General features: G+C 37.8%; 1 protein-coding gene across 4 annotated transcripts in view; it reads left to right on the forward strand.

Annotated features, from left to right (window-relative positions):
* The first annotated feature begins 115 nt into the window (after positions 1-115).
* Positions 116-25,505, forward strand: part of C1GALT1 (core 1 synthase, glycoprotein-N-acetylgalactosamine 3-beta-galactosyltransferase 1) — a 41,857-nt gene continuing 16,467 nt past the window's right edge. For 3 of the 4 annotated variants that reach the window (XM_055085017.1, XM_007106911.4, XM_007106910.4), the window contains exon 1: positions 116-305. In XM_055085017.1, the coding sequence (XP_054940992.1) occupies positions 299-305 (7 nt within the window). In that variant the 5' untranslated portion in view covers positions 116-298. Of the gene's footprint in view, positions 306-539; positions 863-25,505 lie in introns of those variants that run through there. The other variant, XM_028490035.2, reaches the window with a different exon arrangement.

A 25,505-nucleotide genomic window follows, 5' to 3' on the forward strand; every position in this document is an offset into this window, starting at 1 on the left:
ACGTCAGCGCTGGGAGAGCCCTGGGTGGCGGCTGCGCTGTCCGCGGGCCGCGGCCTGGACGCGCTGCGGGGAGGGGCGGAGCGAACGGGCGGGAGCGCGCGCTGGGCCCGCCTCGGCTGCTGCCGCCGCCGCCGCCGCCACCACCGCCACCGCTGCCGGGGAATAATCTGGGCGGCAGCGGGCGGCCCCGGATAGCAGCCACGAGCCACTTCTGCGGCTGCCGAGAAGAGCGAGGGTCGCCGGTCTCGTGTCTTCCCCCTCTCTGCCCCCCCGGAGGGGCGAGAGGCAGCCGAGGCTGATGTCAGGTACGCCGGCGGAGGCGCCCTCAGACTGTGGGTCCAATGTCTCGGTTCCCCTCGCCCTCCCCCTCTCGGAGCGTGAGTGTGTGAGTAGGGGAGCGTGGAGGGTGGAACCCCACCCCCGGCGCCGCCAAACAGGTGTCTCGGAGTCGCCGCCGGGGCTAGGGACGTGCGGGTTCCTGAGGGAGGCGCGGGGCACTTCCTGCTCCCGGCGTCTCTGCGAACTGCCATTGGGGCCGCCTGCCCACCGGGCCGCTATTTTGTTGACATGTAGCCTTCTCTGGGTCGTGGGTCCTTCTCTTTTACCCTCTCGTGCCCCTCGCCTCCTCGCGCGCAGCCTGCCGTCGGGTGGCGACGGTGAGACACGGGCTGCGCTCCGGACCGCGCGGCTTGAGCACTTAGCGGTCGTGCCCCGCTGGGCCCTCTCCCTGCGGACCTGCGGGCGCTCAGGTGTGGACACCTTACAGGAGAGCAGCCGGGCTGCCGCGCCGCCCCAGCGCCCAGCGAGCGGGCGCCTTCCGCAAGTGCCGGGGGACTTCCTCAGGGCTCTCTTGGACCAGCAGGTTTGTCTGTGGCTGATTTGTTCTTTTAAATTTCCCTGCCTCTAGTGAGGCAGGTGTGTTTGGGCACTAGCTGCGTGGAGGACGAGGAAAGGAGTTTTTTCCTTGCCTCCTCCCTCCCCCACCAAGTGTGATGGGATTCGTAGGTGCTGACAAATTAGCTTTACAGCTCTTAATTTGGATGTATTGTATACGCAAAAAAATGAACGAAATTTAGGGGTGGGGATTTATTCTTGCCCAGCTCTTACCCTCTCCGTTTATTATTATTGTCAAATGACAAAACATCACAAGCTTTGGAAAAGTTGACTACATTTATAATCTAGTTCTCTCAATTCCTTATAGTTATTGTTATTGTGGTAAATCCTTTTAAAGTGTTTCAGGTTGAAAACTATTATCCTAACTATAAATTGGTTTCCTTATGATTTTAAAAGTTAATTATAAAGTTAGAACTTTAATGCAATAGAGTAATTAGGCCAACGTGTAACGAACAGAAGTATGTTCATTTACCAAAAACTGGGCAGTGAAAGCTCTGCCTGGGTGCCAGGAAAAGGTGGCGTGCATAATTTCAAGTTGTTTAATTCTGGTGTTAGTTTAGACGGTGGGAATGTGAGGTTTTAGGGGGTAAAACTAACTTTTTGCAACTTTCCACACTTTTATCAGATAAATGTCACTTGATGCTGTGTGTTCTAAGTATTGTGTATAGTAATCATACTTATTTTCTGCCAGCCGTAGTATATACTAATGTACAGTTTAATTGAGTGTAAAGTTTCAAGTTACCAAAGTTAACTCTTTTTACCATATGTTAAGTAAAACTGATTTAGTAAGGAAAGTATGACTCACTTAAAATTCTTCACAGGAAAAAGAGTATGGTATTTTAGTACTAGTGGAGAACAATTAGATGTCTCTCTTAAATTTGCTTGGAGTTTGTGTTTTTCTGATCTTTTTAGTTAGGGTTCAGCATTTAAAAAATATTTTGTGGTTACTACCCATTTAAAGATAGGTATTTTTCTTAAATATGTTTTTTTGGGGGTATAGATTATACTAGTCTATATTTCTGAGTAAATTCAGTATCCAGAAATTATTAGAATTTTATCACAAAGTTATTTAGGCGTACATATCAATTAATGATCACCTAGTCATAGAAATAGAAAAGTGTGTCATTTAGGTATATGCTATATACTATTTGTATATTGACTTGTGCTCACTAAGATAAAAATTGCATTATACAGCTTACTTTATAAACCATGGTAATTTAAAGTAGAGTTTCTGTGTGAAGAAATCATTGATTGGAATTCTTGTGACAGTGCACCTCTGAACAAACAGTAAATGGAAAATGGACAACTTGATGCTGAAATTTCATTCAGATTCACTTAAAATTTTAAGCTTCCCAGTACATCCATGTTACTTTTAGAAGATTTGTTGAGATTTGAGTAAAGAGGCTAGTGTACAAACCACAGCAAGGTGGTAAGAATATGGCAAAATTCTTTTACCCAAACCTAAGTGGGATTAAGGTCATTCTTTTAGAATAAGGGGGAAAAAATGGAGACTTGTTCCATAAAAGAGAAGTTAGCATTTTATCTTGAAGTCTAAATGTGTATCGAATGTGTACTTAAATATTCAGTTTATAACTAATTCAGATGTCCTATGGGAAAATACATGCCAAAATCTATAATGTGAAAATAAGAAGTGTCCCTTGAAGAAAAAAAATATAAAGAAGCTGTTGTATGTGAAATAGGGTAGCCTATAGGAAAGTAGGAGAAACCAAAAAGAAAATCTGAGTACATTATCTAGAACCTGTAGTGTGAGCTGCCTTGCACATTGAAGGGTCACATGGAGGGCAGAGAGAGGCGGTATTAAATTGGCGAGATTCTGAAACAGGAAGTCTGATTAGTTCACAGTGAAAGCTATGTATTAAAACAAATTGGTGCAAGTTGGATAATAGGGAGACTTGAAATTATACAGCTTGGTGTAGTCATTTGCATTTTTGGTCATTGTGTTAGTTTCCTAGGGCTGCTATAACAATGTACAGCAAACTGAGTGATTTAAAACAACGGAAATTTATCGTTTCACAGTTTTGGAGGTTGGAAGTCTGAAATCAGGATGTTGACAGGGCCATGCTCTACCTTCTAGGGAAGAATCTGTTCCGTGCCTCTTAGCTTCATGTGTCACTGGCGTTCTTTGGCTTGAAGTTATATCACACCAGTCTCTGCCTCTGTTGTCACATGGCATTCTCCTTGTGTGTCTCTGTCTTAGTATGCTGTTCTCCCTTTTTTGTAAGTAACTTCAGTCATTGAATTAGGGGCCACCCTGCTGACCTAATCTTAGTTTGATTACCTCTCCAAAGGCCTTATTTCCAAATACGATCACATCCATAGCTCCTGGGATTAGGGCTTTAACCCCATTCTTTTTGGGGGACACAGTTTAACTCATTACAGTCATGTAATTTATCTTTTACAGTAGTCAGTAAAATTTTAGCACCATATAGCAGACCAAATCAGAGGGTGCCTTAGGAACAGAGTAAATTCATTTTACCTATCTCAGTGCCTACCATGTGTCAGGTCATAGAGTTTGTAAAGCAGTGAATAGGTGAACAAAAATCTCTGTTCTCATGGAGCTTACATTCTAAAACATTGGTTCTCAAAATGTGGTCCCTGGAACCTCAGCATCATCTGGGAACTTGTCAGGAATGCAAATTTTCAGGCTCTATTCCCCAGACTTCTTGATTAGGAAACTCTTTTAACAAGCCTTTCAGGTGATTCTGATGTAGACTCAGGTTTGAGAACCACTGATCAAGATGGAGAAAAGAGACAATAAACAAGATGAGTAAGTAAAATATATAATATATTAGATGTTAATAGGTGCTGTGATTAGGAATAGGGTGGCCAGGGAAGACCCCCTGAGAAATAAAGACCTGAAGGAGTTGAGGAGTGAGCCATGTGAGTATCTGGGTGAGTTGTGTTCCCAACAGAGAACAGCAAGTGTAAGGACCCTCATGTGTTTGAAGAACAGCAAGGAGTCCAAAGTTAGAACCCAGCAAGGGAACAGATAGTAATAGGTTCAGTTTTTGAAATTGCTATTTGTTCCTTTTTGACCTACAAAAACCAAATACTAGGAGAGATCAGCATGTGAGGAGTGTGGAGGGTAGGATTGCATACTGTGTGAGGTTCATCTTAAGGTTTTGGTTTTGTCTCTGAGTGACATTGGGAAGACACTGGAGGGTTTTGAGCAAATGAGTGACATGATCTGATTTAACTTTTAAAAGGACTGGTAAAAATGGATTGAAGAAGCCAAGGATGAAGAAAAGGAAAAGTTAATTAGGAGGCTGTTGCAGTAGTTGGGAGAGAAAAAGTGGGAGAGTAAGAGGAAGGGGGAAAGGTGGCTTCGATTAGGGTGGTAGCTGTGGAAAGGTTAGAAGAGGTACGAAATTTAAAACACACGGGATTGTAGTGAAAAGTCAGCTTTTTTCTTCCTTCTCTTGTTACTTCAGTCCCCCAGCTGCGAATGTAAGGATACACTAGTATATAATCTACGTATATTTTATGCATTCATTTGGCAGTGTCTGAAGACATTTTGGGTCACAACTAGGGGGAGTGCTACTGGCATCTAGTGAGTAGAGGCCGGGGATGCTGCTAAACATCTCACAGTGAACAGGACAGCCTCCAAACAGAATTATCCAGCTCATGATGTCAGTTATGCCACGGTTAAGAAACACTGGCTTAATGGGATTTACAGAGGTTGGGGTATGGACGGTGGAGGGAAGGGGATGTTGTATAGACAGAAAAGACAGTAAGAGTAGAGGAACTCACTGCATTGACATATTTATTGAACTGTAAATAGTTCAGAATTGCTGAAGCATAAATTATAAGGGAGGGAGAGACGGCGGGGGGGGGGGCATACTGTACCTGTAAGGTAATGTAATTCTTTGAAAACAAAGTTATAAAACAGGAAAACTAACAGGCGGGGGGGGGGCCATACTGTACCTGTAAGGTAATGTAATTCTTTGAAAACAAAGTTATAAAACAGGAAAACTAACACATTATTAATTCTGTGTTAAATATCACTCACCTTATGCCTATGTAAGGATAGGCTGGTATCATGTATTTTATGTATTCATGACATACCTTTTTATTAATTTTTTCAATATTTCTAACCTACATGGTTCATCTGCGAGTTTTTTTCAAATTGTCACAAATCTCAAAAAAGTTTTCCAGTATATTTATTGAAAAATATCTGCATATAAGTGAACCTGGGCAGTTCAAACCCATGTTGTTCAAGGGTCAACTGTAGTTACCTTTGGTGAGAACCTGGGGTAGAGATGGGCATGAAAACATACTCTTTGTGTGTGTGTGTGTGTGTGTGTGTGTATGTATGTGTATACATATACATATATATGCATGTGTGTGTGTGTGTGTATATATATATATATATATATACATATTTAGTCTACGGTTTCAGTTAGGGTTTGTTTTTTCCTTACATTTCTCATTTAAAAAGTAGCCACTACACCTTATTAACAAAAAGTCATAACCTGCCAAATGTGTAAAGATTTTCCTTATTAGTTCATATAGATCATTGTTTTTAACATCTATAGCATATTCTATGGTATGGATGTACCATATATTTTTTAAACTTGTTCCTCATTAACAAACTTATCTGTGCAAATGGCTGCCATGAACATCTTTGCACACTTCTGTGTTTGTGTCCATAAGAGAAATTTCTGATCATGAAATGATGGGTCAAGGCATACTTAAAAAATTTTAAAGATGTTGCCAAACTGCCCTTCCAAAACACAGTAAATATGTATATTCTGAGAAACAACAGATGAGCGCCAGTTTTCTCCATATCTAAGTCAGTACTGGCTGTTACTGAACTTAACATTTTTTTGCCGCTGTGATAGGTTAAAAAATAGTACCTCTGGGCTTCCCTGGTGGCGCAGTGGTTGAGAGTCCGCCTGCCGATGCAGGGGACACAGGTTTGTGCCCCGGTCTGGGAAGATCCCACATGCCGCGGAGTGGCTGGGCCTGTGAGCCACGGCTGCTGAGCCTGCGCGTCGGGAGAAGCCACAACAGTGAGAGGCCCACGTACTGGGAAAAAAAAAAAAAAAAAAAGAATCCGCCTGCCAATGCAGAGGACAAGGGTTCGAGCCCTGGTCTGGGAGGATCCCACATGCCACGGAGCATCTAAGCCTGTGTGCCACAGCTGCTGAGCCTGCTCTCTGGAGCCCGCGAGCCACAACTACTGAGCCTGTGTGCCACAACTACTGGAGCCCGCACGCCTAGAGCCCATGCTCCACAACAGGAGAAGCCAATGCAATGTGAAGCCTCCGCACCGCAAGGAAGAGTAGCCCCCACTCGACGCAACCAGAGAAAGCCCGCACACAGCAACAAAGACCCAACGCAGACAAAAATAAAAAAAATTTTTTTAATTAAAAATAAAATTAAAAATAAATAGTATCTCTGCATTTGAGGTTTACATTTGTGTAATATGAGTGAAATGTGAACATTCTTGACCATTTATTTTCTTTTCCTTCAAATCCTTTATTTTCTGTAACTGTTTTTATATTAGGTTGGCCTTTTCTCTTTTTCTTTATGATACTTTTTGTTATTTTTTGCTGTACAGATTTTTTTTAACATTTTATACAGAAACATACCTTTGAACCAGCAATTTCACTGCCAGAAATTTATTCAATGCATAACCTCATACAGTTTTACTATAGTTATACCTTTTGAGTTTTGAAAAGATCTCAGTTCATGATGTAAAGATGTAAAAAGATGTTTTCTTCTAGTTTTTTTTTAATTTCATTTTTTAAAAATATTGAAATCTTAGAAACATTTGAAATTTGAAAGAGAAAGGTAGGGATCCAGATGGTTGCTTTTTATCTTTTTCCCAGAAGATTATTTCAATATCATTTCTTGAATAAGCCATCTTTTTCTTGATTTGAAATGCTATGTGTATTATGTATTAAATTTCCATATGTACCTTTTTTTTTTTTTAACATACTATTTCGATCTGATGAAGACCACCAGGGATATACATCTTTAGGCTAACAAAGTTAAGTTAATTAACTTGCTGCTATGAGGGAGATCACACACCAGAGGAACTGCCAGAGGGGATAGGGTTATTACAGGATTCTGGAGAAGGGTGGAGTTTAGACAGAATTTAAATGAAACAGTATTTGATAGGTTTAAAGTACAGCAAGACTGTGAATCGGGTTAATTAACATCAGGCCTGGGCTGAGAAATAGACTTAGGAGTCCTGTTTCCTTGAAGACTACAAAGTTAAGATAAATGCGGAATGTTGTGTCTGGGAAACGCTTATCTGAAACCCTGGGTTGGAAATTGAAGCTGTTTCTGATTAGCGATTCATCATACATGTCAGAGTGGGGTGTTCCAATGTCACTGATACACTTTCAAATAATTCTAACAGTCTGGTTGTAGAGAACAAAAAAGTTTCTCAGCAATATATCTTTAGTATGAATTAATAAAAGTGTTAAAAAAAATTTTTTCCGATTCACAGGTACACTGATATGCCTGTTCAGCCTAAATATCAAATTGTTTTGATTACTATACCACATGTTTTACTCACATGTTTATTTTTCCAAACAACATTTACAATAATTTTTACCACATTATTTAATTTTTTAAAATCGTGTATCTTAAGTAGGTCTGCCTAGGCTTAGTCCACCCTTACACCCCTTTCAGGAATTTCCCAGGTATACTCTCATGTTTATTTTTTCAAACTTTTCAGTTACATTTTACCAAGTTACTTAATTTTTTTTTTTTTTTTTTTTTTGCGGTACGTGGGCCTCTGACTTGTTGTGGCCTCTCCCGTTGCGGAGCACAGGCTCCGGGCGCACAGGCTCAGCGGCCATGGCTCACGGGCCCAGCCGCTCCACGGCATGTGGGATCTTCCCGGACCGTGGCAGGAACCCGCGTCCCCTGCATTGGCAGGTGGACTCTAAACCTCTGCGCCACCAGGGAAGCCCAGAGTTACTTAACTTTTAAGTATCTTATACTTTAGTTGGGATGACATTTTAGATAGATAGATAGATAGAGATTAATTTGGAGCAAATCTACATCTTTATCATTGATTTTTTTTTCCAATTTTTATATTGTGGTAAAATACACAAAATATACCATCTTAACGATTTTTTTTTTTTTTTTTTTTTGCGGTACACGGGCCTCTCACTGCTGTGGCCTCTCCCGTTGCGGAGCGCAGGCTCAGCGGCCATGGCTCACGGGCCCAGCCGCTCCACGGCATGTGGGATCCTCCCGGACCAGGGCACGAACCCGTGTCCCCTGCATCGGCAGGCGGACTCTCAACCGCTGCGCCACCAGGGAAGCCCTGTCTTAACGATTTTTAAGTGTACAGTTCAGTGGTATTAAGTGCGTTTATATTGTGCAGTCATGACCACCATCTTCCCCCAGAATTCTTCTCATCTTGTAAAACTGAAACTCTACACCCATTAAATAGTAACTCCCCATTCCTCTCTCCCCCTAGTCCCAGGAAATCACCATTCTACTTTATGTCTATATGATTTTAGCTAAGTATCTCATATAAGTGAAATTACAGTAAGTCCCCTACATACGAACCATCAAGTTTCGAACTTTCAAAGATGCAAACGTGTTTGCACGTCCAATTACATAATGTATGTTCACATGTCTGGCGTACATTGTTATGTGCATGCACCCTCTACAAGTGGTTGTACTTTTGTGTACTTTACTGTATAGAGTACCGTAGTACAGTATCTTTATTTCAAGCCCAGGATGTCCGGAAGCAAGAGTAAAAGCAGTGGTGATGTAGCTGGTACTGCTAAGAAGCACCAAGCAATAATGATGGAACTTGCTGTGCAACACAAGGAGCTTACTAATGAAGACCTGATAGAATTGGAGGCCCAGAGAAAGGATGAAGAGAGACAAGAGGAAGAAGAACTAACTGAAGAACCGAAGAGATTCACGATGCAGGAAATGGCAAGGGGCTTTTATTTGCGGAGGCACTGTTAGTTTTTGAGGCACAGGACGCGAATGTAGAACGGTACACGAAGGTTGCAGCAGCTGTTCAGAATGCAATCCAGTGCTACCTTGTCATCTATAACAAGAAAAAAAGAACCACTACCCAGACATCACTGTATCATTTTTTCAAGAGGGTAGACAGAATTGAATCCAGCAAGGAGCCAGAACCCGGGCCATCAGCATCAGGCGTGAGTGAAACTGCAGCTTGCCCTCCGTCTCCTATTGCTGACGATCCTTCAGCTCTACCAACTCCCACCTCCTCTCCCTCCTCCAGTTAGTAACTCTCCTTGCCTGTTCACTCGATGCCAGCCCTGTATGCCAGCTGTTGTACTGTACTACTGTACTTTTCAAGGTACTCTACTGTAAGATTAAAAATGTTTATTTTGTGTGTGTGTTTGTTTTTTATGTATTGTGTGAAAAGTATTATAAACCTATTACAGTATAGTACTATATAACCAATTGTGTTAGTTGGATATCTAGGCTAACTTTGTTGAACTTACAAACAAATTGGACTTATGAACAAACTCTCGGAACAGAACTCGTTCATATGTAGGGGACTTACTGTATATAGTATTTGTGTTTTTGTGACTGGCTTATTTCACTTAGCATAATGTGCTCAAGGTTCATCCGTGTTGTCGCATATGTTAAATTTTCCTTACTTTTAAAGGCTGAATAATATTCCATCTTGTATATAACACGTTTTGCATATTCATCAGTCATTGATGAACACTTGGGTTGCTTCCACATTTTAGCTATTGTGAACAATGCTCCTATACAAATGGGTGTACAGATATCTCTTTGAGACCCTGCTTTCAATTCTTTTGGGCATCTACCCAAAAGTGGAATTGCTGGATCATGTGGTAATCCTATTTTTAATTTTTTTGTGGAACTGCCATGCTGTTTTCCACCGTTACTGTACTATTTTACATTCCCACTAGAAGTGCACAAGTGTTTCAATTTCTCCACATCCTCACCAACACTTGTTTTCTGGGGTTTTTTGATAGTAGCTATCCTTAATGGATGTGAGGTGGTATCTCATTGAGGTTTTGGTTAGCATTTTCCTAATGATAAGTGATGTTGAGCATTTTTTTCATACTCAACATGTTCATGCCTATTGGCCATGTGTATATCTTCTTTGGAGAAGTGTCTGTTCAAGTCCTTTGCCCATTTTTGGGTTGGGTTTGTGTTGTTATTGTTAAGTTTTAGGAGTTCTGTACATATTCTGGATATTAATCCCCTACTAGATGCATGGTTTGCAAATATGTTCTCCCATTCTGTGGGTTGCCTTTTTACTCTGTTGATAATGTCTTTTAATGTACAGGTTTTTAAAGTTTTATAAAGCCAAGTTTGATTATCTTTTCTTTTGTTGCATGTACTTTTGGTGTCATATCCAAGAAATCATTGCCAACTCCATGTTGGGAAGCTTTTGTTTTATGTTTACGTCTAAGAGTTTTATACATTTAGGTTTTAGCTTAGGTCTTTGATCCATTTTGAGTTAATTTTTGTATATGGTGTTAAGTAACGGTCCACCTTCATTCTTGAGCATGTGGATATCCAGTTTTCTCATTACCTTTTGTTAAAAAGACTGTCCTTTGTCCATTGAATGGACTTGGCCCCCTTGTCAAAAATCTTTTGACCACGCATGCGAGGGTTTATTTCTGGGCACTCTGTTCTATTCCATTGGGCTATATGTCAATCTTTGTGCCAGTGTCACCCTGTTTTGATCACTGTAGCTTTTATAGTAAGTTTTGAAATTAGGAAGTGTGAGTCCTCCAGTTTTACTCTTCTTTTCTAAAATTGTTTTGGCTCCTTGAGGTACCTTGAAATCCCATATGAATTTTATGATGGATATTTCTTTTTCTTCAAAAAAAGTCATTGGATTTTGATACAAATTGCATTGAATTCATAGATCACTTTAAGTAGTATTGACATCTTAACAATATTAAATCTTCCAGTCCATGAACATAGGATGTCATTCTGTTTGTGTCTTCTCTAATTTCTACTGAGGATGCAAGACATAGTAATGTTCTCATTGAAAAGTAACAAAAAGGTATTCTCACTTTTGATCTTCTGAATCTGAAATTGTGGGAATAGTTTTAAAATAGAGTTATAGTTTGAGACTTAGTACAACTTGGTTTTGAGGTGTTACATAATTTTGGGAAGGTTTATTTTTTTCTAGTCCTTACATACTTTTTCAGGATTCATAAAATTCCAAGGTCCTTTCTAGAACTGAGGTTGTGTAACTGTAATGCTCATAAAATACTTCAGGGTCATTAGGTGAAGGCTGTGTGTTAATATTTTCTATTTCTGTAGTTTTAATAAATTACTAATAGAAAATATTTTTAGTCTTTCTGTCTCTGAATTAATATGTACTTCTGTTATAATTTGTATGAGTTGAATACACATCAAAGGAAATAGTACAAATAGTTCATGTTATATATCTAGTTTATGACTTTGGGTTATATAAGTGTATAAATGTGTCAAATGATGGGACCATATGATTTTTTATTCAGTAAATTAGGCAGTATAGATAAAGATACCTATTTGGAAAAGATAATTTCATCTGTGCCCCCCACATACACACACTTAAAGCAAACAAAACATTTGAATGCATTTTACAAGCCAGGCAATGTGTTAGTTGCTGGAGAGACAGAGATAAAAGAGTTATAGCTGTTGTTCTTGAGGAACTTACAGTCTAGGGGGAAATAGATATGCACATACCTACTATGATGAAGTGTGATAAGTACATAGTAGGAGATGTGAATGAAGGAACAAGAATATATCTGATGGGAAAGCAGTTGATTTGATCATGGGTGATGGGGAAGACTGATTATGAAAAGTACTGAAACTAAGGTAACCATGAAAGATAATTATGTATTTATCCAGTAGACATAACTGAGGAGGGCACTCCAAGCAGAAAGAATAGAATGGCCAAAGTCATCCATATGAAAGGCCATGGCAGATTTGGAGAATGGCTCAGTATAGGCTTTATGGATAGGGAGTATCAAGAGTGCAGGAAGGTAAACTAGAGCTAGATCTTGTTTATTACCAAGTAAGCAGTATGGACTTGATCCTGTGGCATTGGAAAGTATTTCCTTTAAACAAGACTGCTATGTGAAGCCTTTATGAAGTTGGGAAACAGAGGTAAGAGAGTTGAGCCCAAGGGAGAATGATCAAGGAATGGAGGGAGAAAAGTGTTTACAGAGTGTAAAATAGATGTGGAAATATAATCAGGTTTGGGAACTTGGGGCATGAATAAGGAGATGCTTTGCCCTCTTATTTCAAGCCAGCTGATACTTACTGTACCAATGTCTTGTGAAAAGCATCATGGTCAACAACTCTGAGAGGTAGGAAACTATTTTTTGTCTTCTGGGAGTTTATATTCTGTAAACAGGAGAAAATATACCAATGACCATATCCTTAGTTCCTAGGACAGTATTTGACACATTGAAAGGTGCTCAATCAGTATCACCTTCAAAGATTTTGTAAAACCTCACAGTCAAGTTAAAATCAAGTTGCGTAAATCTCAAACTGTAATTCTGGTTTTTTTAAAATATTCCCACCAGTTCCAGGTTCGGAAGATCAAAAAGTGAGAATGCCTTTTACTGTTGCGTGAGTTTCACAAGTATTTTTTGCATCCTCGGTGATTTCTGTAATACCCAAAGTTAGTGCTGTGTTATAATGCTTTATATCAAAATGAAGAAAGGGAGAATGGAAAAGAGTGCCATACAGATTTCCTTTCGCATGTGCTCTACTTAGTGGCTAACACTCAGGTTGGGATTTCCAAGCCTATGTATACCTAGCAGTAACTCAAAGAGAACTGAATCAAAACCCAATGGAAAGTGCATTAAACTAAGGAAAAGACTCTCTTCCCTACTTTAAACATTACTCTTGGGGCTTCCCTGGTGGTGCAGTGGTTAAGAATCTGCCTGCCAATGCAGGGGACACGGGTTCAAGCCCTGGTCCGGGAAGATCCCACATGCCGTGGAGCGACTAAGCCTGTGCGCCACAACTACTGAGCCTTCTCTCTAGAGCCCACGTACCACAACTTCTGAAGCCCGCGTGCCTAGAGACTGCGCTCAACAAGAGAAGCCACTGCAATGAGAAGCCCGTGTACCGCAACAAAGAGTAGTCCTGCAACTAGAGAAAGCCCGGCACAGCAACAAAGACCCAACGCAGCCAAAAATAAAATAAATAAATTTATTTTTAAAAAACAAAAAAAAAACATTACTCTTTGAGCTGAGAAGGGAAGTTGAATACAGCATGTTCCTTTTTGAGTTCTGTTCACCCAGAAATCAGAACTCTCAAGCCTCTGTCCTATTTATTTCATGATCCAGCAAGCTACCAGCCACCATTCAATATTTTTGGAGAGAAAAAAAATCATAGTCAAAATAATGCAACAATTCTCAAAGTGTGATCCAGGAAAAATGAGATCCCTTGTGTTGTTTTAGGAGGTTGATAAAGTCAATCTATTTATACTAGTATCGAGATGTTATTTGCTTTTTTTTCACTCATTCTCTTACAAGTGTACAGTCAGGTTTTTTAAGAAGCTACATAATATACGATATTGCAACAAATTGAATGCAGGAGGAGATATGGAATGACAGATCCAGGTATCTTCTATTAAACCAGATACTGAGATTGCAAATATTTTAAACAATGCCACTCTTAATAATTTTTTTTAGAAATGTAATTCTTTTCCATAAAATAAGTTATTTATGTAAAACAGGTAGTGGATTTGTCACTACTATTTATGAATAAATAGATATTTACATTTTTGTTTTAATTTTTAATAAAATTCTAATCAATAGATATAAATCACATAAACAAAAGCTATTTGATATCCTCACTAATGAAGAGGTTAAAGGGATCTTGAGACTAAAATTTTTGAGAACTGCTCAAGTAATGTATACTCATTGAACTCAATTTGGAAAAATATGGAAAGAAAAGTAGCCTTAGTTGCCCCTAATTCCACCACTGAAATTAGAAATTAGAATTAAGATTATAAATGAGAAATTGTTAACATTTTGATATATTTTTTCTAGTCTCTTTTTTTTAGGATAGCTTTTTTTTTTTAAGCACAGAATTGTAATAACATTATAAATAAAATTTTGCATCCTTTTTATTTATTAAGCATATTTCCATGTGTAATTTTCAGAAAAAGCTTAGTGATTCTAAAATATTCTATTTAGTGAATATATGTTAGTTTATATAATTTTATCTTTTATTGATTCTAATTTTTGACTGAATCATTTAGCAGATACTTGAGGGCTTATGTGCAGGCATTATTCATAAATGCTTTTTTATATTAAAATGATTTCCTTCAATTATATTAAGAGTTGAGCCACTAAGCTACACTTTGAAGACAAAAAGGGAATACACCAAAGAAAATTTTAAGTTATCTTGAGTTTTTAATGATATCAGGCCACATGGCAAACTATCAAATGTATCAGGAATTTATGTAACCCTTTTAGCCTGCATCATGCTGTGGAAAGTTTAAATGAATGAATTTAAATTACTTAGAAGAGTATCCTTTGCATTGAATCACCATTCAGTGTTACCTATTTTTATTTGCTACATCATATTTTAGATTTGGCTGTTATTTTTAATGTTGTAATTCAGATATACAAATGACCAACTGTGAATATTTTCCCAGGTTCCATACCTGCATCTCTTAACAGCTTGCTCAGCATTTCTGCATCAGTTCCCTACTGTTGCTTTAAAATAGAAACAGTGTGATACACTGAATATTGATCTGACCAAGCCTGTCCTGTCTTTAAAATATCTTTACTTATCCCTCATACTTATGGATAGTTTGACTGGGTATAAAATTCTAGCTTAGAAATCTTTTTCTTCTCAGAATTTTGAGGGAGTTTCTCCATTGTTTTCAACTTTCAGTATTGCTGTTTGAAAATTCAAAACCAGTGAATTCCTGATCTCTTACATGTGACTTTTTGCCACTTTCTCTGAAAGTTTACAGAATGGTTTCTTTGACTCAAGTGTTGTGTAATCTTATTATAATGTATCTTTATGGGTCTGTTTTTATTCACTGTGCTGTTTTTATTCATCTTTTCAGTTTGGAAACTTCCTTGAAATATTTGGTTGTTGATTTCCTCCCCTCTCTTGTCTACACCTCTAAACTGATTTTTAGTTATCAGTTGTCTCTCTTTTTTTCCATCACCTTGCCTTTTTGTTTTGCTCACTTTTGGGGTGATTTCCTTAACTTTATCCTACAGCTGTTCTATTGAGTTTTTTGATTTTCTTATAATTTTAAGTTCTTGGGGTACTTTTTCTCAGAAAAAAAATTTTTAAGGTAGTGTCTTGTTCTTATTTCAAGAATACGATGGCACAACTTTTATTTTTCAGGATATTAGTGATAGTTTTGAGGGTTTTTTTTTTAAGTTTTCATCTCATTACACGGTCTCTTTAAAGTTAAATTAAATTTGACTGTTGATCTTTTTCTTTCATATTAGAGGCGTTGTTTAAAATATCTGGTGATGCTTAACTGGCTATTTATATTTTAGAGTAGATATTAAAAACATAATTGAAATCTCTGTACATGTTTTTAGGGCTTATTACCAGTAGTCCTCACTGTATGATGGTTGAACTGGAATGATTCATTGCTTAACCTTTTGGGGGTTTCATAATGCAAAATAAACCAATTGGTTTTTAACTTTACCTGTGCAACAATCACTGTAACAGATGATGCTAATACTCTGTCCATAGGCCTTTATCTCCTTCCTCTTCACAGGCTTTGTTGTAAGGCTGCCCTCACACTGCCAGATCCTGTTTAGCCAATGTACAGGCTCTGGAATTGTCTGGGGAATTTGTTTCCTATGGATAGCCCATAACCAGTGATTGACTGTATGGGTACAACTCTGAGATATGGCCTACACTGCCTCTAGAACTACCTTGAGGGATTAAGCTAAAATTACCCTCCATGGACTTTGCTTGATATCTTACCCTTTCTTGACTTCCTACCCTTTCCTGTCCTACTTCCCTACAAGTTTTTCCCAGAAATACTTTCTAATAAATCACATTCGCACAAATGCATCATCTCAGAGTTTGCTTCCTGGGGACCCAACTTAAGATAACTACTAATGTTTGGGCTGCATTTCCCGTAATAATGTATTATTTGGGGGTAAGATTGGACTGAGGTTTTCTATTTTATTTTTGGTCTTTGTCAGATATCAGTATCCAACCTTTTACATAAAAGAATTGGTTAAGTTCTGCTACTTAATTTTCCAGAATGATTTATGTAGTATAATAATTATGTTTTTTGAAAGACTCAAGTATTTTATCCAGGAAAAACCTGGACCTCTTTGAAGTCTGGCTGTTTGACAACATTCTTTATTTCTTCTCTGGTTTTTTGGTTCATTTAGGTTTTATATCTTGAGTCAGCTTTGATTATTTTTTTTTTTAGAGAAATGTGGTTTTCATTTAGGTTTTCATGTTTAATAGTTATTTCTTATATAAAATGCTCTTTTTTTCATTTCATCTGTGAATTTGGATATAGTTTGAATCCTGATTTGCAAAAACCAAATGTGAAAAGATATTTGTGAGCTAATTTAGGCAATTTGATTATAGAAGACAGTTGGGAAGATTTGATTACAGACTTGAGTTGGATAAGTCCAAAGAATTATTGTTAATTTTGTTAGGCATTGATAATTTTGTTAGGCATTTGATAAGGGCATTTTGGCTTGTAAAAAAATGTCCATATTTTCAGAGAGGTGTATAGACGTACGTCGAGGTGAGATGACTTGATGTCTGGGATTTGCGTTAAAATACTATCATCAATTGAAGAAATAACAAAGTAATGTAGCAAATTTTAAAGTTATAATTCAGTCATGTGATGGATATATGGGGGTTTATTTTTATACTTTTGTGTGTATTTGAAGATTTTTTTTTAATTTTTAAATTTTATTTAATTTATTTTTTTTATACAGCGGGTTCTTATTAGTCATCAGTTTTATACACGTCAGTGTATACATGTCAGTCCCAATCCACAATTCAGCACACCACCATTCCCACTCCCCTGCGGCTTTCCCCCCTTGGTGTCCATACGTTTGTTCTCTACATCTGTGTCTCACCTTCTGCCCTGCAAACTGGTTCATCTGTACCATTTTTCTAGGTTCCACATACATGCCTGAGTAATATTCCATTGTATATATGTACCACAACTTCTTTATCCATTCGTCTGTCCATGGGCATTTAGGTTGCTTCCATGACCTGGCTATTGTAAATAGTGCTGCAATGAATTAAATTAAATTAAATTAAAGCTTAAATTAAGCTTAAAAAAACCCCTCTGAGTTACCCCTCTAATGAAATTAGAGTACATACTTGTTAGCACATTCTCTCCTACCCCTCCCCACTCCATTTGTATTCACATGATATGCCCTTTCTGCCTACGTGTCTTACAGTTAAATTACTATTATCACTTTATCTCATGTAGCTTTTCTTTCTAGGGTAATAACATTTCTGCTTTGTTTCATCATTACCACTCCACAGTGTTATATTGGAAAGGATTACAACCTTTTATTAATGCTAACCCTTTCATTGTGTGATATCTTCATTTGTGAATTTGGGTTTTTGTTTTTGTTTTAATTTGGATTTTACTCTCAGCTGGTAACTCTCATTACCTTTAAGTAGGTAATGTATCAAGGATATGTGGGTACTGAGTCCTTTGCATATTTGAGAATGTCTTCCTGTTATATGGATTCTTGAATGACAACTTGCTGAATCTTTAAGTCTATGGGACTGTTGTCTCCCTCAAAAACTTGGTTTTTGCAGCATTTCTTTTGACATATAATGACACAGAGGAGAAAGCTGCCTAACAATTTTTCCCTTGTAGTTCTGCCTAATATTTCCCTTTGACTTGCTTATTTTTCCCTGGATAGTTACAGAGATTTTTTTTTTTAAGTGAAGTTCAGGATCTCTTTTTTTTTTTAATTTAATTTTTCAAATTTAATTTTATTTATTTTTTATACAGCAGGTTATTAGTTATCTGTTTTATACATATTAGTGTATATATGTTAATCCCAATCTCCCAATTCATCCCACCAACAACAACAACCTCCCCCCACCCCAAGTTCAGGATCTCTTAACCAAGGTTTTTCTTGATTATATGTGAGACCTTCAAATATTTTGATGCATGGCCTCCATTTCAGTGCATTTTCTTTTATATCTTTGACTTTTTTTTTTTTCTATTTCATTTGTTCTATTCTCTTTTGAGAAATAAGTTATTTCTCTGTTGGCTCTCCATTGCTCATCTTTCATAGCTATCATTTCCTGCATAATTGCTCTAATCCCTTCAGTTTCTAAAAGACTACAAAATAGTCCTATGTAGTTTAAGATTTTCTTTCCTATGGAGTAAGTGTTCAGGTCTGTGCTTTTCCCTTGTCTTTTGCATCCTATGTTTAATTTTGTTTCCCACTACAAGGTTTTTATGTAGGTTCCATGTATTTCTGCTTGTTCCTTTTTTAATAGAATCAATTCTAGGTAACCTTGATTAACAATCGTGTAGTTGAAAATCTCTTTTATTACCTAGATAGATAGATAATTGTTTTATGCACCATTTGGATCTTCCCTTTAAATTTTGAGCTAGAGATCTATGCTGCTGCTGGCTGACAGTTTCTGTCTAGTCAGTTAGCTACCTGAGAGAGGTAGATTGAGCTGGGACCTTGGACAGCTTCAAGCAGGAACTTTGACTTTTTAATGATTTTTTATTTTAAGACTCTAGGCAGTAGGGGGGCTTCACCAGGTTGGAGGCATATCATTCAAATTTGTTTGGCTGTTTTCCCATTTTGTCAGGGTAAATAGTTTACCTTGATAAGAAGTTGGGTTTGTTTCATGGGTCAGAACATATTTTTCTCTGCATAGTTACCTTTGATCTGTAGTGGCTGGACATCCTTTTACAGTCCCATCAGCAATATATAGTGATCTAGTTTTTCCACATCACCAGCATTTGGTGGTATCACTGTTTTTTATTTTAGCCATCCTTATGGGTAAGTAGAGATATCTCATTGTGATTTTAATTTGCATTTTTCCTAACGGTAAATGAAGTTGAACATTTTCTCATGTGCTTGTCATCTGTACATCTGCTTCAGTGAAATAATCTGTTCATGTCTTTTGCCTATTTTCTAATTGGATTGTTTATTTTTTTTCTGTTTAGTTTTGGGAGTTTTTAATATATTCTAAATACTAGTTTTTTGTTAGGTATGTGGTTTACAGATATTTTCTTCCAGTTTGTAGCTTGTCTTTTCATTCTCTCAGTAGGGTCTTTCACAGAGCAAGTTTTTAATTTTGATGAAGTCCTGTTTATCAATTTTACCCTTTTATGAATTGTGCTTTTGGAGTCAAGTCTAAGAACTCTTTGCCTACCTCTCAACCTCGAAGATTCTTCTCCTTCCTTTTTCCTAAAAATTTTATAGTTGCATGTTTTACATTTAAGTCGGTGATCCATTTTGATTTAATTTTTATATAAGTTATGAGACTTGGGTCAGGGTTTATTTTTTTGCCTAGGGATGTCCAGCACCATTTATCAAAAAGTTTATCTTTCCTTCACTCAGTTGCTTTTGTACCTTTGTCAGAAATCAGTGGAGCTATTTAAGTGGTCTGTTTCTGGTTCTCTAGTCTACTCCATTGATCCATGAGTCTCTCCCTCCACCAGTACTATAGAATCTTGATTTCAGTAGCTATGTGATGTCTTGAATTCAGGTTGACTGATTCCTCCTACTTTATATCCAATTGTGAGGATCAGAGAAAATATATAAAAGTTTCAAACATAATGCCTCACATGCAGTATATTTGTAAGCATTTATAAGTTGTATCACTATATAAGATTCATCCCAATTTTATAAGGAGGGGCTTTCCTGGTGTCGCAGTGGTTGAGAATCCGCCTGCCAATGCAGGGGACGCGGGTTCGAGCCCTGGTCTGGGAAGGTCCCACGTGCCGCGGAGCAACTAGGCCCATGAGCCACAACTACTGAGCCTGCGCGTCTGGAGCCTGTGCTCCGCAACAAGAGAGGCCGCGATAGTGAGAGGCCCGCACACCACGATGAAGAGTGGCCCCCGCTTGCCACAACTAGAGAAAGCCCTCGCACAGAAACGAAGACTCAACACACCCATAAATAAATAAATTAATTAATTAATTAAATTTTTAAAAAAATCTCACTCCAATTTTATAAGGAAAGTCTTTGGGGAAAAAAGTTTTTGAACATCATTTTAATGTGATTTGAAGAGAGAAATATATTTTGAATATGTAAATATAACATGAATATGATAATCCAGGACAGATTACAAATTCTAGACTGACAACCCTGGCAGGATATGGTATAAAGTACTAAAATTTAAAAAACAAACAAAAAACACTGAAAGCCTAGGACTTTATTGTGAATTCCACTGACTTTCTGAAAGCCTAAAAAACTGGAGGAAGGATTTGCTCATGTAATAAAGGTCATTAAAGTCTTGGTGAGAGGATGTTAGTGACCAATGAGTGACTGAAAACCAACCATAAGAGAAGAGGCGCATTTATCTGTATACAAGGATAAAAGATCAGTCTACCCTCAAAGTTTCTGGCACCAGTGTGGGAAGACCATGAGTAATTTTTAGAGTTTTAAGAAGAGAAATTGTACTAGGTCAAGTTGTGCTTCAGGTATAAAGGCAGTAGTAAACATTCTCCAGCCTGCAAGAATTTAGAATATAGCACCAATGAGCACCATTACAAGAATTACTTGCTGAAATCTAACCAACAAAAACACATTAATAAAGAACTCACATTTAGAGCAGCTGTGATAAAAGAACTATTAATGAGCATAGAGTCCAATTTAAAATTTATTCAAGATCAAGCAGTCATGGGAATTACAGTGTAATTTACAGAATATAAACTATGTAAATTTTACAGAATAAAAGTAGTTCACAAAAATTGATTGTTGTGGGAGTATGTATATATATGCTGATTTACACATTCTCAAAGCAAGAAATCAATAGGTACTCTCTAAATTTGAAATATGTAATAAAAAAATAAGGCCTCTGATTGCTTTGTTTTTCATAATCCTTAACTTTAGAGGGATTGTTTAGAGGAGAGGGTTCACATTCTAAATGTTTATTAGCTGATGTTCAAAGTTAATTTAGATTCACTTAATTTTCCTTTTTTCTATAAATTCAAATAAATCTAATTTACTATGTTAAATCTTTAAAGTAGCATGACTAATATAATCCCAATTCTGTAAAACAATAGCACAATGGTTAAGAATCTGAATTCTTGATTCAGATTGCTGATGTGATCTTGGGAAGCTTACTAAGCCCTCTGTGTCTGAGTTCATCTGTAAAGTGGGATTAATAGTCCCTAGTTTATGGTTTACAGGTAATCCATGCTCTTTTTAGTACAGGCCCCAAATGTTAGGTATAATTATCCCCCCTTCTATCTCTGTTATTCATAAAGATGTTATTCATATTTGTAAAGATATTCACCAGATGTTAATGATAGTTGTTTCTGAGTGATGGGATTTGGGGTGGTTTCTTTCTTCTTCACATAGTTCTGTGTTTGCTTGATTTTTTTTTTTTTTAACCAATGAATAGCACAAAGCTGTTCCTTAAAAAATAAAAATACAAATTTTAGTTGTCCCAGCACTTTTGCATCTGAAATCTGTAGTTTTAAAATCTCTTCAGATGATTCTGATTATGCATCAGGTTTGGAAAACAGGTGGCATTGATAACTTCCCTGCATTCAATTCTAGTTAATATATATTGAAGCCCTTGTAATGTGCGGTGTTGTTAAGCAATGTCTTCTTCCAATCTGGTCTACTTTAGACCTTTGTGTTAAGAATCTGAAGAGGTGGGGGTGATGATTTTTGCCAAAAATCTGAGTGGGGCTTGGGGTGCATTCCACTCACATGAGATAGCTCTTTTATGCCAGGAACAAGAAAGAAAAATGGAGGTATACAGAAATTTAGTCATAAGGCAGCAGCCCTTGAAATTGGAAGGAGATGGGGTAAAAGCAACAGGGATAAGCCAGCACAGGCTGACTGAGAATTCTCTGGACCAGAAGGGGTAAGAGTATGACAGGCATCGAACAGCATCACAAAATATTTTAAAGTTAACAAATTTTGTAAAATCAAGAAGTCAGTTTTCCCTCCACTCACCCCAGAACAGGTGTCTTTCTAAAAAAGTGCTACCTCAGCTAAGAAAACCCTATCCATCTACAAATAATAAAACCTCCATGCTGCAGAAGTAGGCTTGTGCTGAAGCTCAGTATCTTCTTGGAAAATGGCTGGGTAGCAGGTTAGTATTCATGGTTACTGGAGCTTGATCAGCACTTCCTTCACTTCAGATATTCACTGTGGTGATGGAAATAAGAATTTTCTCAGGCCCTACAGTCCTTATTTTCTGTTCTCAGTCACAGTGCTTTCTGTCTGAGTGGTACTGAACGCCACTGTGACTATTGCTTTCCAGTACCAGGAGTGGTAGACTCTGCAGCCATGGAAATTTCAGATGGATTTGTGCCCTTCTGAGACCGTAACGTGATTATATCTGGTGTTAAGGTAAGGACAGTCACAGCCAGTACAAAAAGAATAAAAAATCAAAACTAGTGTGTTAGAAGGCAGAGTGTCAGTGGGAGAATTACAAGACGTAGGGAATTGCTTGCATTGTGGCTCCTAGTTGACTTCTCAGTTTCTTAAGTGCCTGCTAATGTTACCTTAATAGCTTTCCTTTGAGACCGCTTCAATCTTACTCTGCCATAAGAAATTTGGAGTTGTGATGCCTTTCACTTACTTCTCTCAGCTTCATGTTTTCAATTCATGATTCTTTGAAATCACTGACCTCAGTTGTATCAAGTCTTAATAATGTACACTCCAGTTAAAGGGAGAGCTCACATAATAGCAAAAATATAGTTAAATAGTCAGTTCTCTTTGGCTTTTTTAATGTAATCTCAGACCAAGATTTTGGCTAGAGCAAGGTCTAATGAACTGGGCTTCAAATAATCTGGAGAATTTTAGAGTTTCAAAAGAAGCACTTAAAGCAGGAAGGATATTTTTCTGGGATTGTAGATTACATCTTTTGAATTATAAGGATTTTGTTAAAGGGCAATTTGAATGGGGAAAAGAAGACAGTGGGAGGGAGAATTTGAGGACGCTGCCCCTCAGGGAAAACAGCAGAAAGACTTGGTAAACTTGTTTCTGCTTTTCCTCTGGGAAATTGAATGGGGGAGTTGAACAGGACATATATACTCTTTACCCATGAAGGCCTACCTTTCTAAACTTGAAGTTATAGTAAAGATAGAGCAAAAGAAGTAAACAAGTGCCTGCTGGTTTCATATTGGTAATTTGCATCTCTGGTGTTGAGCAGCTTTGCTCTCCACTTCCCCTTAGGGTCATTCTTCTCAAACTGGAATTGCTATTCAAGAGAGAGGGCGTGAGATACAAGATACAGGATAAGCATGGTATAGTTCCATGGCATGCCAAATTTACTTACAGATTTTGGAATAAATATTTTTATGTCAAATATACATATATTAAATATGTATTAAATGGGATAAAATAAAAGATCATATGAAAGTTTTTTGTTTTTTTTTTTTTTTTTTTTTTGCGGTACGCGGGCCTCTCACTGTTGTGGCCTCTCCCATTGCAGAGCACAGGCTCCGGATGCGCAGTCCCAGCAGCCATGGCTCACGGGCCCAGCCGCTCTGCGGCATGTGGGATCTTCCCGGACCGGGGCTCGAACCTGTGTTCCCTGCATTGGCAGGAGGATTCTTAACCACTGTGCCACCAGGGAAGCCCTCCTAGTGTCTTAAAGTCTGATATTAGTATTTTTACACAACAAAATGATTTTAGAACACTTAAACTCTTTGTATCCTTCTCACACTTTTTGTGCCAGTTTTGTCATTTATTTTAATGATAATAGTAATAATACCTTGTGGGAACTTTTTAATGTTTTATGTAGCCCGTGTTCATTTGTATTTATTTATATACATAAGCTTTTTATAGCTCACCCTTCCTTTTTACATCTCTGAATTTTCAAGGAATTCTTTTCCTTCTGCCTGAAGAACTTGTTTTAGTATTTTTAAAATTTTATTTATTTGTTTGTTTATTTATTTATTTATGACTGCATTGGGTCTTCGTTACTGTGCATGGGCTTTCTCTAGTTGCGGCGAGCAGGGGCTACTCTTCGTTGCAGTGCGTGCGCAGGCTTCTCATTGCAGTGGCGTCTCTTGTTGTGGAGCATGGGCTCTAGGCGCGCAGGTTTCAGTAGTTTTGGCACACAGGCTCAGTAGTTGTGGCTCGCGGGCTCTAGAGCACAGGCTCAGTAGTTGTGGCATACGGGCTTAAGTTGCTCTGCGGCACGTGGGATCTTCCCAGACCAGGGCTCAAACCCGTGTCCCCTGCATTGTCAGGCGGATTCTTAACCACTGCACCACCAGGGAAGTTCCTCCTTTTAGTATTTCTTTTAGAGTAGACCTGCTTATTATGAATTCATTCAGATTTTGTTTTTTCAAAAATCTTTTTCAGATTTATTTTTGAAGGCAATTTTTGCTGGATATAGAATGCTTTCTTTGTCTTTGGTTTTTGGCAGTTTCACTGTGGTGTTTCTTGGTATCATTTTCTTTTTCTTTTTTTTTTTTTTAGTTTTTAAATTTTTTTATGTTTCATAGAGCCTCCTGAATCTGATAGTTGGTAGTCTTTTGTCAGTTTTGGAAAATGTTCAGTCATTATTTCTTCTAATACTGGTTCTCCTCAATCATATGTCTCTTTTTCTTCAAAGATTCCAATTAACACATATGTTAGACCTTTTCACTCTATTCCTTATGTTTCTTTTGCTCAATTTTTTATTTACCATCCTTGTCTTTTTGTACTTCAGTCTGTGTAATTTCTTCTGACCTGGCTTTCAGTTTATTAATTTTTCTCTTCATCTATGTCTATTCTATACCTTATATCTTAATCTCGTCATTGAACTTATTGACTAACTAAAGTTATTAGTAGGAAAATCTCTTATCTAAGTCTCCTGTGGGTCAGTTTCTATTTTCTACTCTTTTCTCTGTTTTCAGTCAGACTTTTAATTTTGATACCTGATTAATTTTTATTGTGTTGGACATTATCACTACCAAAAAATTATACTAATAATTTGAGGTTCTCCATAATTTTATATTTACCCAAGAAACTTTATTTTTGCAGTTAGGCTAGGGGTAGATCACCCTAGTCAGTCAGTGGTTAAGATGATTCCAACTTGGGCTTCAGTCCTTGTGAAGGTTGGTCTAATTTCTGCTCCTTCCTTATTCCTAGATTGTAGCCTTTCAGGGTCCAGATAAAAGCCTGGCTGTTTTCCAGGACCTCTTCTCCGAAACAGATGCTGGACTCTGTTTTTTTTCTTAGCTTCTTTGTGTCAGCTCCTGTTTTCTCTGTCCGAATCAGTAGCTGTCTTGAGGAATGAAGCTGTGCCAAATGTCCAGCCCACCTTTCCTGACTTCTTTCTTTGTCCAGAGCTTGTTCCCCCTCCCCTCAATTCTCACTGCCTTGATATCTTACCAGTGTCTCCAAACATATATATTTTTACATTTTGTTCAGTTTTTCTGGTTGTACTCAGCTGGATGGTTGTTTTTAAAGAGCCTAGCCATTCTGAAAATATAACCACATGAAGTT

This window comes from Physeter macrocephalus, chromosome 5, assembly GCF_002837175.3.
Source record: "Physeter macrocephalus isolate SW-GA chromosome 5, ASM283717v5, whole genome shotgun sequence".
Taxonomy (NCBI): domain Eukaryota; kingdom Metazoa; phylum Chordata; class Mammalia; order Artiodactyla; family Physeteridae; genus Physeter; species Physeter macrocephalus.